General features: G+C 46.8%; 1 protein-coding gene across 6 annotated transcripts in view; it reads left to right on the top strand.

Annotated features, from left to right (window-relative positions):
- RALY (RALY heterogeneous nuclear ribonucleoprotein) overlaps positions 1-14273 on the top strand; it is a 277650-nt gene that overhangs the window by 225705 nt on the left and 37672 nt on the right. For all 6 annotated transcript variants that reach the window (XM_073309892.2, XM_073309890.2, XM_073309888.2 and 3 more), the window contains one exon: positions 4967-5231. In XM_073309892.2, coding sequence (XP_073165993.1) covers positions 4976-5231 — 256 coding nt within the window. In that variant the 5' untranslated portion in view covers positions 4967-4975. The remainder of the gene's footprint in view (positions 1-4966; positions 5232-14273) is intronic.

Below are 14273 nucleotides of genomic sequence, written 5' to 3'. Positions count from 1 at the left end.
TACAGTGTGCATGATAAACACCCATTTTTTTCATGTTCTGTGTGTATACAAACCTCCTCACTGTATTTTCCACTGAATGCATCCGATGAAGTGAGCTGTAGCTCCTAAAAGCTTATGCTCAAATAAATTGGTTAGTCTCTAAGGTGCCACAAGTCCTCCTTTTCTTTTCACTTTACAAGTGGGGCCCTAGAACTTTCATTAGGTACCAGCAGGTAAAAGCTTTTCTGTATTATTTTTAAAGCTCTGGTTTATGAATAAAAATGGATTTCAATATTGAACGAGATTCCCCGCCAGAGCATCTCACTGAAACCCTAAGTGTCAGATTAGAATCCTGGTAAGCACAGTATAGCTAGCAGCAGTTCCCCCATGGCTGGGGCAGAGCACTTTCCCTCACAGACAGGTTCTGAACCCTGCAACGAGGGGCCACCCGATCCCCACTCTATGGCACTGAGTGTGATGATGTACAGAGGGTCTGCTTGCTCTGTGCTCGTTGGGAACGGTCTTTCCTTTTTTAAGACCATTTTTTCTAAATGTATTTCGTGTTGGCAAAACTCTGCAGCGCGTACAGCCGACATCGCTGGAGACTGGAGCCCTCAGGGCAGGTACAGCACAGGCAGCTGGCGTGTAATCTTAACCTGACTCCATCCCCGAAACGTGCCTGAGTCCTGCTGTAAAGGGACCAACTCTTGGGCTGGGAGAGGATTTCAGGGGTCCATGGCACATTGAACCCTTGGTCTCTCTGAGGAGACTGGCACTGTAGGGCAAGAGGTGATAACTAATGTTAACACCTACCCATTGGGGAACAGAGTTCAGTCACCAACTCCTTCCAGGTGGGCCACTGAACAGCAGTAGAATATGGTAACCGCTTTCCACAACCCCGCACTTACAGATAGCCTAACGGCAGGGAAGTGCAACAATAACTGTTCCTTTAGGATGAAATTCACCCTTGTGCAGAGCATCCATGCAAGGGCTATTCACCACTTAGCTCCCCAAACTAGAGCTTATGTGAAATGTACATGGGCCTAGTGTACTCATGCTACCCTTTGCAGAGGGTGAATTTCACCCTCGGTGACCAAAATCCATTATCCAGTGAAGCAATGTTATGGTATTGTTTTTATTCCATGCTGCATGTTGTTGTGTAGCTGAGATTGCTACTTGTCTGGACCTGTAAGAAGAAAGCTGTTGTTTTGTGGTGTAAACTATAATTCACCAGGAACTGAGTGAAGGCCAACAAATTCACTGGGGCTTTTTACAAGTGACCAGGAGTGGACTGCAATCAATCAGCTCAGAGAAGGATGAAAAGAGAAGCTCCTGGAGTGAGAAATGGCTCCGCTCCATACAGGGTGTCACAGGAATAAGGCTGACAAGACAGAATGGAAACATATCAGATGCTGAAATTCAAGAATAGCTGAGACAGAGATTGTAATGGGGACATGGCACCCGATGCAGATGTGCTGGGAAAGCAACAGATGAATCAATGACATGTTCACCCAAAATCAAAAAGAGCATTGCAGGCAATCTTGTAGCCCCAGCCCATGGCCTGTGTGTGAGGGTAGTTAGCTAACTGGGCTCATCACAAGGACTTCTTGTTTCCAGCCTCAAGAAAGTTCAGAGTCGAACTTTGCAAATATATATATTACAAACCCCCAAACCAAGCCAAACATCCCAGGTCTCGTTACAAACTCAGCCAAAGCTTCATAAGGTTTGCAGCCTTCCAGGCAAACCCAGACCCAGGTCATCAATCTGGATTCAGCATGAATTTAAGCACTTGCCTAACTTTCCCTACTCAGATGCTTAAGCACCCTACTGATTCGGGGCCAGAGTGACAAGGGGCTGAGCTGTGATTTCAAAACCATGCAAAACTTGTCATGAAATCAGCTGATGCCAGGCATTTTTTACTAGGTTGCAGTTTGTGTTCAATGAAATCCAAATCAAATCAAATTTCAAAGGGGCCAGGACTGATAGGATGGGAAACCAAAATAAACTGCTAACCCCATTATAGTCTAAATTCTACCGTCTACCTTTTGAATTTACAAATTATTTACTACAACCAGTAGTTTTGGCTTCCAAGCCAGACTGTCCTGTCAGCCAAGTTACTGGGATGTATTACAAGAGTGTGCAAATATGTTCAGTTCCTGTATGTTTTCCCATACAGCTACTTATATCTGCTGGGTTTTTTTCTCTTTATGATGCAAAAATTATGGATAAATGTATAAATCTATCTATCTGTCTGTCTATCTATCTATCCATCCCCATATACACATTGCTGTCTGTCTGTCTATGTATCCCCGTATACACCATGCTTTCTGTCTATCTATTTTGTCTTTATACCATGATCATCATTTTGGTATCTGAGCTCATTACAAGAATGTGAGCAAGCAGTGAAGAAACTGCCACACAGTGGAGAATGTCTGGTGTGACGCTGGTATATGCTCTACCCAAATAACATATGCACAACCGGATTACTAGCTGACTCTTATATTTCACCTGGCTAGGAATCGGGACTCAGATAGTTTTCCATTCACAGGATTCAGGAAGGGGAAAAAACTCGCCCCTGTGCTGTGAGAAGCAACTGAACTCACTGGTGGACATTTAATACATTGTGCTCCAAGAGGTGTCTGACTCCTCTGGGTCACGTTAAGACTGACCCTTGTGGAGGGAGGCAGCTCCTGTCTGTTACACACATCACACAGGGGCTTGTAACAAGCAGAGTCCCTCTGCTTGGGGGCGTGCAGACTCACATCACTGCAAATGGGATGGGGAAGGAGGAGGGGCCACTCCCCTGTTCCCTCCCCTTCACCTCAGCCACAGAGCCGGCTGGAAATGCCATGGAGAGCAGGTTTCACACCCTCAGTTCAGGCCTGTGCCTAGATGACACCATCTAGTCCTAGTTGTGCCTCCAGAGACATTTAAATACTGTGCAAAACCTGGATTGGATATTCTGTGTGACTGGCAGGACTCACCTGGGCATTACAGGTACCTCTGGTAGCGGAGTGAATTAGGAGAATTTGGGGATTTCAGCACACAGTCTCATAATTTGCACTGCTGAGCGATTCTAGCTGTGGTATGGAATGCCTGTGTTTTATTCCAGCTACAGGATCCCAGAATGGAGCACTTAACTTCACTTTGTTCAGCACATGAGGACTCAGGGCAGGGATTGCATGACAGGAAGGAATTATGCCAAAGGAGAATGGAAAGCCTAAAGTTTGCCTGCAAAAATCCATGTGTAGGGACCTAAATAAGTGGCCCCTGCACAGGTGCATGAGAGAGGGAAGTCACAGCCACCTTCTTCCCAGAGCATCCATTTGAGAGCACTCAAAAACTGGCCCTTGGAGTTTCATTTTGAGATAGTTGTGAAAACACTGCTGTGACTTTTTCTTTAGGTAACTTGAAATCAGACTCAACATGCAAGGGAACAACATCCGATGAAGTGGGCTGTAGCTCACGAAAGCTTATGCTCAAATAAATTTGTTAGTCTCTAAGGCTCCTTTTTTTTTTTTTTTGCGAATACAGACTAACACGGCTGCTACTCAGAATCCTACAATAAGATCTTGCATTATTTTTAATGATTGTGTTTTTATTTGAAATAATTAATAAACCATCACACATGCAAAGTAAAGTGCAGAAAAACTAAATCGGAACACACACACATCTTAGGGGGGTATTCACAACATCACAGACCCTGTTCCCATGGGTTACCAGAAGCCAGAGGAACCTCCTGATACCCCTGTACAGTCTTTATAGATGAAAGAAAGTGAACTTTAGATACGTTTTATCTAAAATTCCCAGATTATAGCTTGTAGCTCTGATAACTGGTATCAAACCTTTAGTCTAGGAAACGACGCTTGCAGGATCTTACACACAAAGTAATCTCGCTCTGGGGCAAACTGCAATATTCCTGGCACTGGCCTAGGTGAGTGATTTTTAGTCCCTGATCCTGAGAAGCGTTGAGCAACCAGAACTCGGTCACTATGTATCTACGTAACTCCAGTGAGAGCTGCGGGCATTCAGTGCTTTCTCAGATGCACTCAGAGTCTCCTTCAGGCTTCTGTAAACACTTGCAGACACCCAGCCAACAGAAGAGGTGGGATTGGCTTCACCACATCTCTGCACCAGCCTGGAGCAGGATGCACCAGAGAAGGGGGAGGCTGTAGGGCACTGGAGGAAAAATGAGCCAAGCCCTGGTACTGGTTTTAGTGACACCAGCACAGAGCTGAGCTGGCACTGGTTATGTTGACTTTGTGTTGTTGAAAAGAAAATGAAAGTGAAAGTCTGGCTGCCTGCTCTGTTTGGCTTTCTAATGCACAGTACAAAGCTGTTCAGATTGATATGGGGGAGTGAATAATGTAGGAGTCGGGAGAGAGAGTGGGAAATGTGAATCTTACATGCCCAGTGGTGTTCCAAGGCAGGCACCGCATTGCATATTAAAAATAGCTTTCAATACTACTGTGCATGTTCAGGTACAGTCTAAGTGGCAGACAAAAGCATCCTGCTGAATAGCGTAGTTCTACAGCAGCTCAGCAAAATATGCACGGCAGACAGAAGGCTGAAGTTTCCATTGACTTTTTTAGGTCTGTCTGAATGAGAAGGACCAGAACTGGGTGAAAGAAATGGCATGGGGACAATCTACTCCACCCACGGGGAGCTGGAGTAATCAAAGTTTACATGGATGGGCCCAGGTGGTGGGGTTGTCACATGCAATCCCCTCAAATACCCAATTCTGGGGTGCAGAACTGCAGTGTAGCCTCTTCCTTCTGCAGCTGTTATTCCAGCCATGCATCTGGGGGCACCTGCAACCCCCACAAACTGCTGCAATGAAGTGATGGGATTGTTTATTGGTTTGCAGTTTGACGAAGGGTTGTAAGCCCCAAATCCCTCTCTCTCTGCCCCCCATTTTTATTACATTCATGCTATTCCCTCTAGCATGTCACACAACCTTCCTGACCCTCCTGACTTGTTCACTCAGGTGTTCAAGATGTCATTGAAGGTGCAGACAAGTAACATCACAAACAAGAACGACCCCAAGTCCATCAACTCCAGAGTCTTCATTGGGAATCTCAACACAGCCGTCGTCAAGAAATCAGATGTGGAGACCATTTTCTCCAAGTATGGCAGAGTGGTGGGCTGCTCCGTTCACAAGGGCTATGCGTTCGTACAGTACTCGAATGAGAGGCATGCACGGGCCGCTGTCCTGGGGGAGAACGGACGAATACTTGCCGGGCAGACGCTAGGTAAGGAGTCCTGATGTCCTCTTTCTACTCCTTGTAATCAAGGCACAAACTCATGTCATGAGCTGCAGCTGCAGAAGCTGTCAGAGGGGAGTCCTGAAAGCACCAGGCCCATGAACAATCACATGCCTTCCTTTAATATATTTTTCTACTGTAGCTGATGTTAAATAACTTCTGCATCGCATAGCAATTCATTCTACATCTGTCAGAGAGTTTGTCTGGAGAAAAATAGATGTTCTCAATCCGTTTGTGTGTCATTTAGTATCTATCTGTATTTATTTTATTTTATTTATCACAGTGGGTGCGCAATAGAGTTTAAAAGTCATAGAAGCAAAAGACCTTGTTATTATTATTTATATTGTGGACACACCTAGAGGCCCAAACTAAGATCAGGGCTCTGTTGTGCTAGGCACTCTACATATACCGAATGAGCTGTCCTGAACTGCTTGGAAACTAAACTGAGAAAGGGTGGGATGGGAAACACGGACACAGATCATAGAATCATAGAATATCAGGATTGGAAGGGACCTCAGGAGGTCATCTAGTCTAACCCCCTGCTCAAAGCAGGACCAATCCCCAACTAAATCATCCCAGCCAGGGCTTTGTCAAGCCTGACCTTAAAAACCTCAAAGGAAGGAGATTCCACCACCTCCCTAGGTAACGCATTCCAATGCTTCACTACCCTCCTAGTGAAAAAGTTTTTCCTAATATCCAATCTAAACCAACCCCACTGCAACTTGAGACCACTACTCCTTGTTCTGTCAGATAAGTAAAGTGACTCACCCAAGGTAATACAGGAGACCAGTGGCAGAGATAATCATACCAGGAGGTCAGCGAAATACATTATGTTAGCCAATAACATGGAACAGAGCACCACGTGAAGGCTGTTGTCTTGTCCTGTGTCATTTGTTAAGAGTCCTTATCTGGGGTGGCCTTGAAGAACTGCAGGATCAGCTCTATGTGTAGATCAACATAATGTGGACGGTCTGTCACATACTAAGGGTGACTATCTTTGAAGAGTTCTTAGGTGAATAACATGGATGTTGCTGCTCTGCAAGAAACTCATGCTGCAGAGTCTGAGCAAGCTGCAAGATCCTAAATGTATAGCTATGAACTCATTGCCACTATGAACAACGCGAAGTACAGCCTTGCCACATCCGTGGTCTTAGAGATGTCACAGTCCTGGAGGAATCCAAGACCATGGGAAACTCTACTGCTTGCAATGAGAATCAGAGAACTGACTGACCATAACAAACATCTACAAACCTCCAAATCTTGAATGGCAGGAGCCCACATTACCATCTTTTCCCCTCCCAGCTGTGTACCCTAGTGGCTTTAATAGCCACCACTCGCAATGGGGCTACAGCAGAAATGGTGAGCAGCTCACAAACTGGGCCTCATTTGTAGATGTCTACCTTTTTACAGCCCTAAACAAGTAGGGAATTTTCACTCAGTCACATGGAACACTAAACACAACCCAGACCTCTGTTTTCTGATGAAGGACAATATTGATGTCCCCCTGCAAGCTTTACAAACAGTGCTTGGAAACTTTTCTTGGAGCCAACCTGACTCCACCATTCTGCAGGTCAGCTGTGGAGTTCTGCTGATTGAATTAATGCTGAAACGGTGTTGGAATTTCTGCAAAGCAAACTGGGTTGCGTGTACCGCAGACATTGAAGACAGGATGCAGCATATCAAGTTTTCCCTAGAATACTATCACCTTGTTCATCTTCTTATCAAAGCTGCTGTGAAACACATTCCTCGTGGCTATGGTGAGGTCTGTATTCCTTGCTGGCAGCCAGAGACAGAGGCACTCTTTAAAAAGGGTGAGAAGAGCAGTGATCCGGACGCAGCAAAAGCACTAGTAGACTCATTGAACTATGTGCGCCTGAGAAGATGGAATGAGACCGTGGAGGGTCTTGACTTCACTCATTGTGGTCGCAAAGCTTGGGCACACCTCCGTGAGCTTGCAGCTGCTGACCCAGCAAAATACCATCCATCAAAAATGACGGCTAATGCTGTCGCCTCACACCTTCTCTGGAATTCAACGACCAAAACTGACAAAGTGACTAGACAGAAGGTGCAGAGAGCACTTTCAAAATGTCTGACAAAGCCCCGGTACTTCACTCTCAGCCCTAGACACTCAAGAAGAAATAATCAAGGCCCACATCACCACTAAAAGTCGGAAGGCTTCTGGCAAGGATGATATATCCCAAATTCATCAAGCATTTGGGAGCAAAGAGAAGAGGATAGTTGGCAGATGTATTCAATGCCATATATTTGACAGAGAAGATCCCAAAATACTGGTGTGAGGTGATAGTCACTGACATCACAAACATGGGAAACCAGCTGTTGCCCAATATCACTCACACCACACCACAACTCACCAGTTAATGGATAGGGTTTCACTGGCCTTCTCACCCCTCTGGTTGAGGCCATCCTGCCAAAGCAATAGGCTGGTTTCAGACTGGGACGAAGTTTCCACAACTTGGTTTTCACCATTACTGGTCACATTGAGGCTGGCTTCAGATGGAATCTAAAAACTGGAACCGTGCTGATAGATTTCTCCTCTGCGTATGACATGGTATGGAGACATGGGCTATTGCTCAAGGCATCAAAGGTTATCAAATGCCATAGCACTATATGACTCCTGGCCACTATGTTGAGCAGCCATAGATACCATTTCCTGGTCAATGGGTATATCAGCGAAGCATGAACCTTCTGTGATAGTCTACTTCCAGAATCTGTGCTGGCTCCTTCACTATTCAACATCTACATTAGCGAGTTACCTGATAAAACTTGGCATAAATTCATCTGTGCCAATAGCATTGCTGTTGTGCCACAAGGCAAAGACCTTACCACCATCTGCAACATTCTCTCCTCCAACCTCAATACTGGAAACTCCATCCCAGTGCCTCCAAAACCTGGGTAATAGTCTTTCACCGAAACAACAAAGCCACCAAGGAACCACTTTATGTCTGCTTTCTCAATCAACGGTCTGAAATGAGCCCTGTCTGAAGTACTTGAGTGTAACCTTGGATAGAAGTCTGACTTCGAAAGCTCATCTGGAAAAGATGTGAAAAAGTAAAAGCAAGGACTAGCCTTGTCCAAAAACTCACAAGCACAACATGGGGTGCCAATGCACACACACTTCAAACAGAAACTCTTGACTAGTATACCTGCCCGCTAAATATTGCATGCCAGTCTGAGCAGGCAGCTCACATACCAATTTTCTGGACAAGCAGCTCAATGCTGCAATGAGTATGAAACCTGGAACATTTAAATGAACACATATCCAATGGTTGCACATTCTGGCACATATACTCCCACCCAAAATCTGGAGATACACACACACACACACACACACAGCCTGTGAGTACAATGGAACCATGGCTGACCTGGATTTACCATTTCATGAGCACCTCCAGAACTTTCCAAAGACACAGCTGAAATCCCCCAAGTCTTCTTGGGATGAGGCTAAAGCTCTTAAGGAGTCCTCATTCAATCCCGAAGTGCACTGGAAAGAATTCTGGGATAATGCTAATCTCCCAAACAAACAACTAATTGCTGACCCCTCAAAATAGTGTCCGGGTTTCAACCTACCCCAGAAGCAATGGCCCGTGGCAAGTGCTGTCATCTCCTACACCTCTGGAAGAGGAGAGACAATGCATAATGTGACTGGGCAGCAGTCACAAGCTATGGACCACATTGTAAATCAGTCCCTGCTTCGATTGCTTGCCAGTGGCATTTCAGAGTTACACCAAGACTCTTCCAAAGCTGCCTCCTGGCTCATTAATCTGGCCTTGGCTGTCCTCTCTTGCCATTTGAGAAGCAGCAGAGCCAGGAATAGAAACCCGTTCTCCTGAGTCCCAGGCCCTGCCCATTGGAGCATGTTTCCTCTTGCAGGTGTCAATGTTTTCTTTAAAAACTTCCGCTGGAGACCTGCCTGTTGTAGCTTTACTGGTGCAGCCATGGGAGCCCTAGCGTAGTAAAGGCACTAGCAGCCACTTGTGTTTTAATCACCAAATCGTGCTGACCTGCTCTGACCAACGGATTGAGATGCCAGCAGCAGGTCTAGGGTAATGCTTCTGCCAGTGACAGACAGATGTAAAAGTCTTTATTCTTCTATTCTGTTCTCCATAAGTCCCTATACCAAGCTCATCCCCATAGCCTCTGGGCGCCTTCCAGCCGTTCATCAAGCAACTTGACTGCACATCTGTCACATGTTGTTTGTTTTCTCATCTTCTCCCCAGAGGGAGAAGCGTGTGCAGGGGAGTGTCTTGTTTTGTAGTTGCTTTTTTAAAAAATAAATATACCTGTTGCTCTGTGTTCATGTTACAGAAGGCAAGGTCAAAGAAATGCACCTGACCTTGGAAAGGAAAGTGGTGAGGTTTGTGATGGTCCCGAATTCTAGAGGGAGTTCCTTCCACAGTCTTGGACCATTCCCAGAGAAAGTTCCGTCTCTCCCACACTGACAGGCTTTACTCTAGAGCATTACCAGTTGCCTGAGACAAACTGTCTCCAGCTGCATCCTTATTTTTCACGTTGCTCTGAAATGCCACATGCTGAGGAGCTCTTGTCACCAGGTACAAACTGAGAATTGGAGTTGCAGACAACATTTTTAATCAAAAATTGGCAATTCTGAGCCTCCAGCAAGCGGGGGTTGTGCTGAGGGTACCAGCTGTGCTAGACACCGAGTATAAGAGATTTGAAAGCCATTCCCACCTTGCTCTGATTTGAGTATGACAATCTGAAATAAGAACATGACTGCTGGACATGTTTTAAAGAGGCTGTGTTGTTATTTACCCTGTGAAAGTCCATCTTGGGTTTGTTCAGACAGATTTTGGCCTGCAATGAAAACTGCTTTTCGTGTGTCTTCCCTTTGAAGCAGAAGCAGAATTGAAGGTCAGAGGTGAAATGCAGCTGCAGTGTCACTTACTCCCGTTCCAGATGTCACCCCGATGGTCACCAGATTCACAGTTGCATGGACAAGACCTTGTTGGGAAAGGGAGGTCATGCATGCATCGGAAGCAACCATTACATAGAATTACTACAAATAGGCAAAAGTTTCCCAGCCATGTTTCCTGCAAGGAGGTCAGAGCAGAGGAACAACTCACAAATTGGGACATTCCGGGATTCTCTAGTTACTATTCTCACTCAGCGACTTCCCCACAAATCAGATCAGCCTATTGTTATAGCGGCCAGCACTGCAAGCTCTACCTAGGAACTGAAAACTGTCTCCCTCATACCTCATCCCCACTAACAAGCTTGCTGCAATTAGAACTCAGCTGACAGGTCTGTGGGTGATGTGAGAGCCAGAACAAACTCCAGCTCACGCCCCTTCCTTATCGGGGGACCATGGGAATCCTGCAAATTCACACACAGCAGGCTGTGTGGAAAGAAAGTGTAGTCCCATGGGACAGTGGACCAGAGTCCCTGCCTGGCACCTGCACGTGGAAAGGCCTTCCAAAAAGGGGAAGTTGCAGCTGCTCCAATAGCCCCCAAAGCCTCTTCCCAAGAGGTAAGCAGGGGTAGACAGGGAAGGCACCTGGCAGATGGCCCTGCTTTCGCTTTCCACTGGCAGACCTCCGTAGAGCCCCAGCCAGAGGATATAGCCTCTGCGTCTGGCAGAGAGCAGCAATGCCATCACCATCTGCTTTCTCGCCAGGGGTGAACACCTCATCTGGCACAGCTGTCTCCACAGACACAGCTGGGAAGGGCTAATTGCCAGTGAAATTCAGCCACTTCCTTGTGCCGTCCATGCCCATTCCTAGACCTCCATAGACAACAGGGTGTGGGAGGGCAGAGGAGAGGTGAGCTGCGTCCACCACTAGCACCACTTAGCATGCCTTGGTTGCCACGTCCAGCCACTGTCCCCTTCCCTGCCCCTTTCCCTCTTTTTCTATGAGTGGCCCTTCCCACTTCCCCCTGATCTTCTCATGTCACATCACACTGAGCCATGATCAGGGGGATGAGCAGTGACTGGGAATTGTCTGAGTGTTGCCTCTTCAAAGGGTTTATAATATTTTATTTTTTAGTGGTGGGGGCAAATTTGGGGTGGATTGAGGTTCAGTACAGTCTCAATTCACCTACGAAAGTGAAACGGCACCTCAAAGAAATCACAGCTTTGGTTCTCTAAACTTAGACTCAGGCCGATATGATGTAGAAATGGGCCTGGAAGTCAAAGCAAGAGCAGTCATTCTTTGGCAGGTTTCCAGTACTGCCAGCCCCAAGTGTTCAAAGACCACAAGTCAAGCCCCCAAAATCACGAGATTGGCTTACAAATCATGAGATCATAAAACAGAAACAACAACAAAAACTTTGGGGCTCTGTTTATTTTCCTTCTTGGTTTTGAATTTTTAAGGTGCATGTTTCAGGCTTTTCTCTGCAGCCATGAGGGCTACACATTTCTTTTTTCTTCCAGGGAAAGCTGAGAATCTCACCTAATCATATGACACGTGCTAGGGCTTAAGAAAAAGCACTATTACCAGACTCATGATAAAAGCATGAGAGTTGGCAACACTGTTCATTTAACAACAGCCACTCTCACTGAGCCAGATAGTCAGCTGGGGTAAACCGGCAGAGCTTCAGCAGAGCTGTGCTGATTACATCCGCTCAGGATCTGGCCCAATACACTTTGAGATTTTTACTTCTGGCTGAGACCAGAAGCACCGATTAAAACAAGAAGTTCAAGCCTCGAAAAAGGCTCCAAGTTTGAGTTGGAGGTGAAGGTTTGGATCTGTTGTTACATTTGATCAGATCGGCGCCTCCATCCTTAGGGGGTCACCCAGGTGCACTGGTTTCTGAACAGCCCGGCCCACTTTCAATAATGACCATACTGGCTTTGCAGGAAACACTGCAGGCACTCTATGAATGAAACAGCCCTTCCCAGAGAGCAGGGTCTTTCCTGCTGCCATTGTTCAGACAAGAAAGGGAATTAACACCAAAGAAGTTGTATTAAATGCTGTTGAAAACCCCTGATATTCTGCATGGAATGTCAGTGCTTTGGTGTCTGCCATTCTTGTCTGAGCTGCTACAGTATTCTGCTTATCCCCCTGGCACCTTTCAAGCCCCTCTCTAATAGATCATGTTTCAGTGGGTATAAAATGCTTCCACTCTGATTCAGTAGTGTTTCACACCTGCTTTTGCACAGGGATAAGTGACGGTGCAAGGCAGTGGAAAATTCAGGCTCATTCATTTTAATTTATTTCATAATGTACTATGTCTCCATTGACATGGACGAAACATCAATCTGCCATAGGCTCAGTGGTGCTGCAATACCAACCAACCCTCGTATCAGCCACCCCACCCCACAAGATGAAACAAATCTCCGTAACCTCAGCCCAGGGTCAGACACATGCTTGATTGAGTAGATGAGCCTGGCACTGGACTCTAAACCCAGTGCTGTGAAGTATTACAGGCCTTAGATTCCATAGAAATTGAGTGTCTGGCGAAACTGAGCACCCTGAAGGCCACCAAACAAAGGGGTTGGACAAATGCCATCGAAAGCCTGTTGGCCAGTGAGAGCCCACCAGCCAGAATGCCCACCCTCGAAGTTCTCAAGAGTGCCGATCTAGGGCATACATGTATGGAGGACCCTATTTTGCATTTGGTTCTCTGTCCGTGACCCTCATATGTTCTTGTACAGCCATATTTTGTATGTATAGCCTAGGCACCGTTTTTTCCGGGTTTATGAGCCCTGCAGCTTGCCTGGAGCTCCTGAAAATGATTACAAGTCAACTTGAAATGCAGCTACTTGTGGGTTGTGGGTTGTGCTACTTGTTTATTTGGGCTGTAAGTTCCTAGGGACGGGGCTGTGGATCCTTATTTGTCCGTACAGTACCTAGCACACTTTTTTGCACTATATAAATAATGGAAAAAAATAAGAACAGAAATTTAACTCACTGCATTTCATGCAAAGTGCAATGGGTCCTGACAAATTTAGTCTAAAGACACAAATGTTTCAAGATTTAGTTTCCTGCCAAATCTCGCTGGCATCAGCAGGGCTGCTCCAGGGACACTCATGCCTGTGGCAGCCCATCCCATCATGTTCCCACAGATCAGTGGCTCCTCATGCTTCCAGCTTTGCTGGGGGAAGGCTCCTTGCAGTCATATGAGCTGTCTGCCTCTCCTCTCCATTCTTCACCCTGCTGGATCACCACCAGGAAAAAGGGGGTGGGAGGAGACAGCAGTACAAAGTAAGAGACCCAATACTGGCCCCACCAACAAGCTGCATCGGTTCCCCCATCACAAAGCACCGGCAAACATGCCCCGTGCACCACAGTACTCACTCCTGAGAAGGCAGCCAGCGTATGTTCACCCCTATGACTACCCCAGCAGTTCCAGCTACTCTGCCATTCCCATCTACTCCATCACCCACACACCCAGCACTTCCAGGTACCCCAGTGCTCCGAAGCGCCTCACCCCCACCCACAACGCCCCAGCAACCACCCACTCAGCTATCTCCCAGGCTCTCAATCCAGCACCCACAGCCAGCCTGACACCCAGCTCCAACTTACCCAGCATCTACAGCTACCCCACTGGGCACCGCAGATGCCTCAGTATTCATTCATTCTGCTACCTCCCAGCTGTCCCCCAGCTTCCTCCTCAGATTCCCCCACCCAGCACTGAGCTATCCCCCAGACGTCCAGCACCCACCGCTCCCCCACCGCTCGCTGCAGGTGTCCCAGTGTTCGGCCACCCCCGCAGCCTTCCTCACCCACCCAGGTACCTCCCAGGCTGCCTCCAGGCACCGTCCAGCACCTCCCCCCCAAGCCATCCAGCCACACACCCTTCCCTCTACTGTACCACAGCTGCCAAGTTTTGTGCAGCTCCCCATCCTGTCCCTGTCATTGCTCGAGCCAGGGTGTGTTGACCATAAGATGAAGTTTATGAATATAGGTAAATTATTTGCAAATACCCAAATTAGCCCATTCAGTCATTTGCATAAATGGCACATGTGGAACTGCACAAAATTTGGCGCTATGCATCATTCACAGACTAGGTCTCTAGGCTCAGCTGTACCCTTGTGAGCCCCCGGGAGAC

Source organism: Lepidochelys kempii, chromosome 13, assembly GCF_965140285.1.
Source record: "Lepidochelys kempii isolate rLepKem1 chromosome 13, rLepKem1.hap1, whole genome shotgun sequence".
In the NCBI taxonomy this organism is placed as follows: Eukaryota; Metazoa; Chordata; order Testudines; family Cheloniidae; genus Lepidochelys; species Lepidochelys kempii.
The sequence above is the reverse complement of the archived record's forward strand: the minus strand, read 5'-3'. Positions and strand labels throughout refer to the sequence as shown.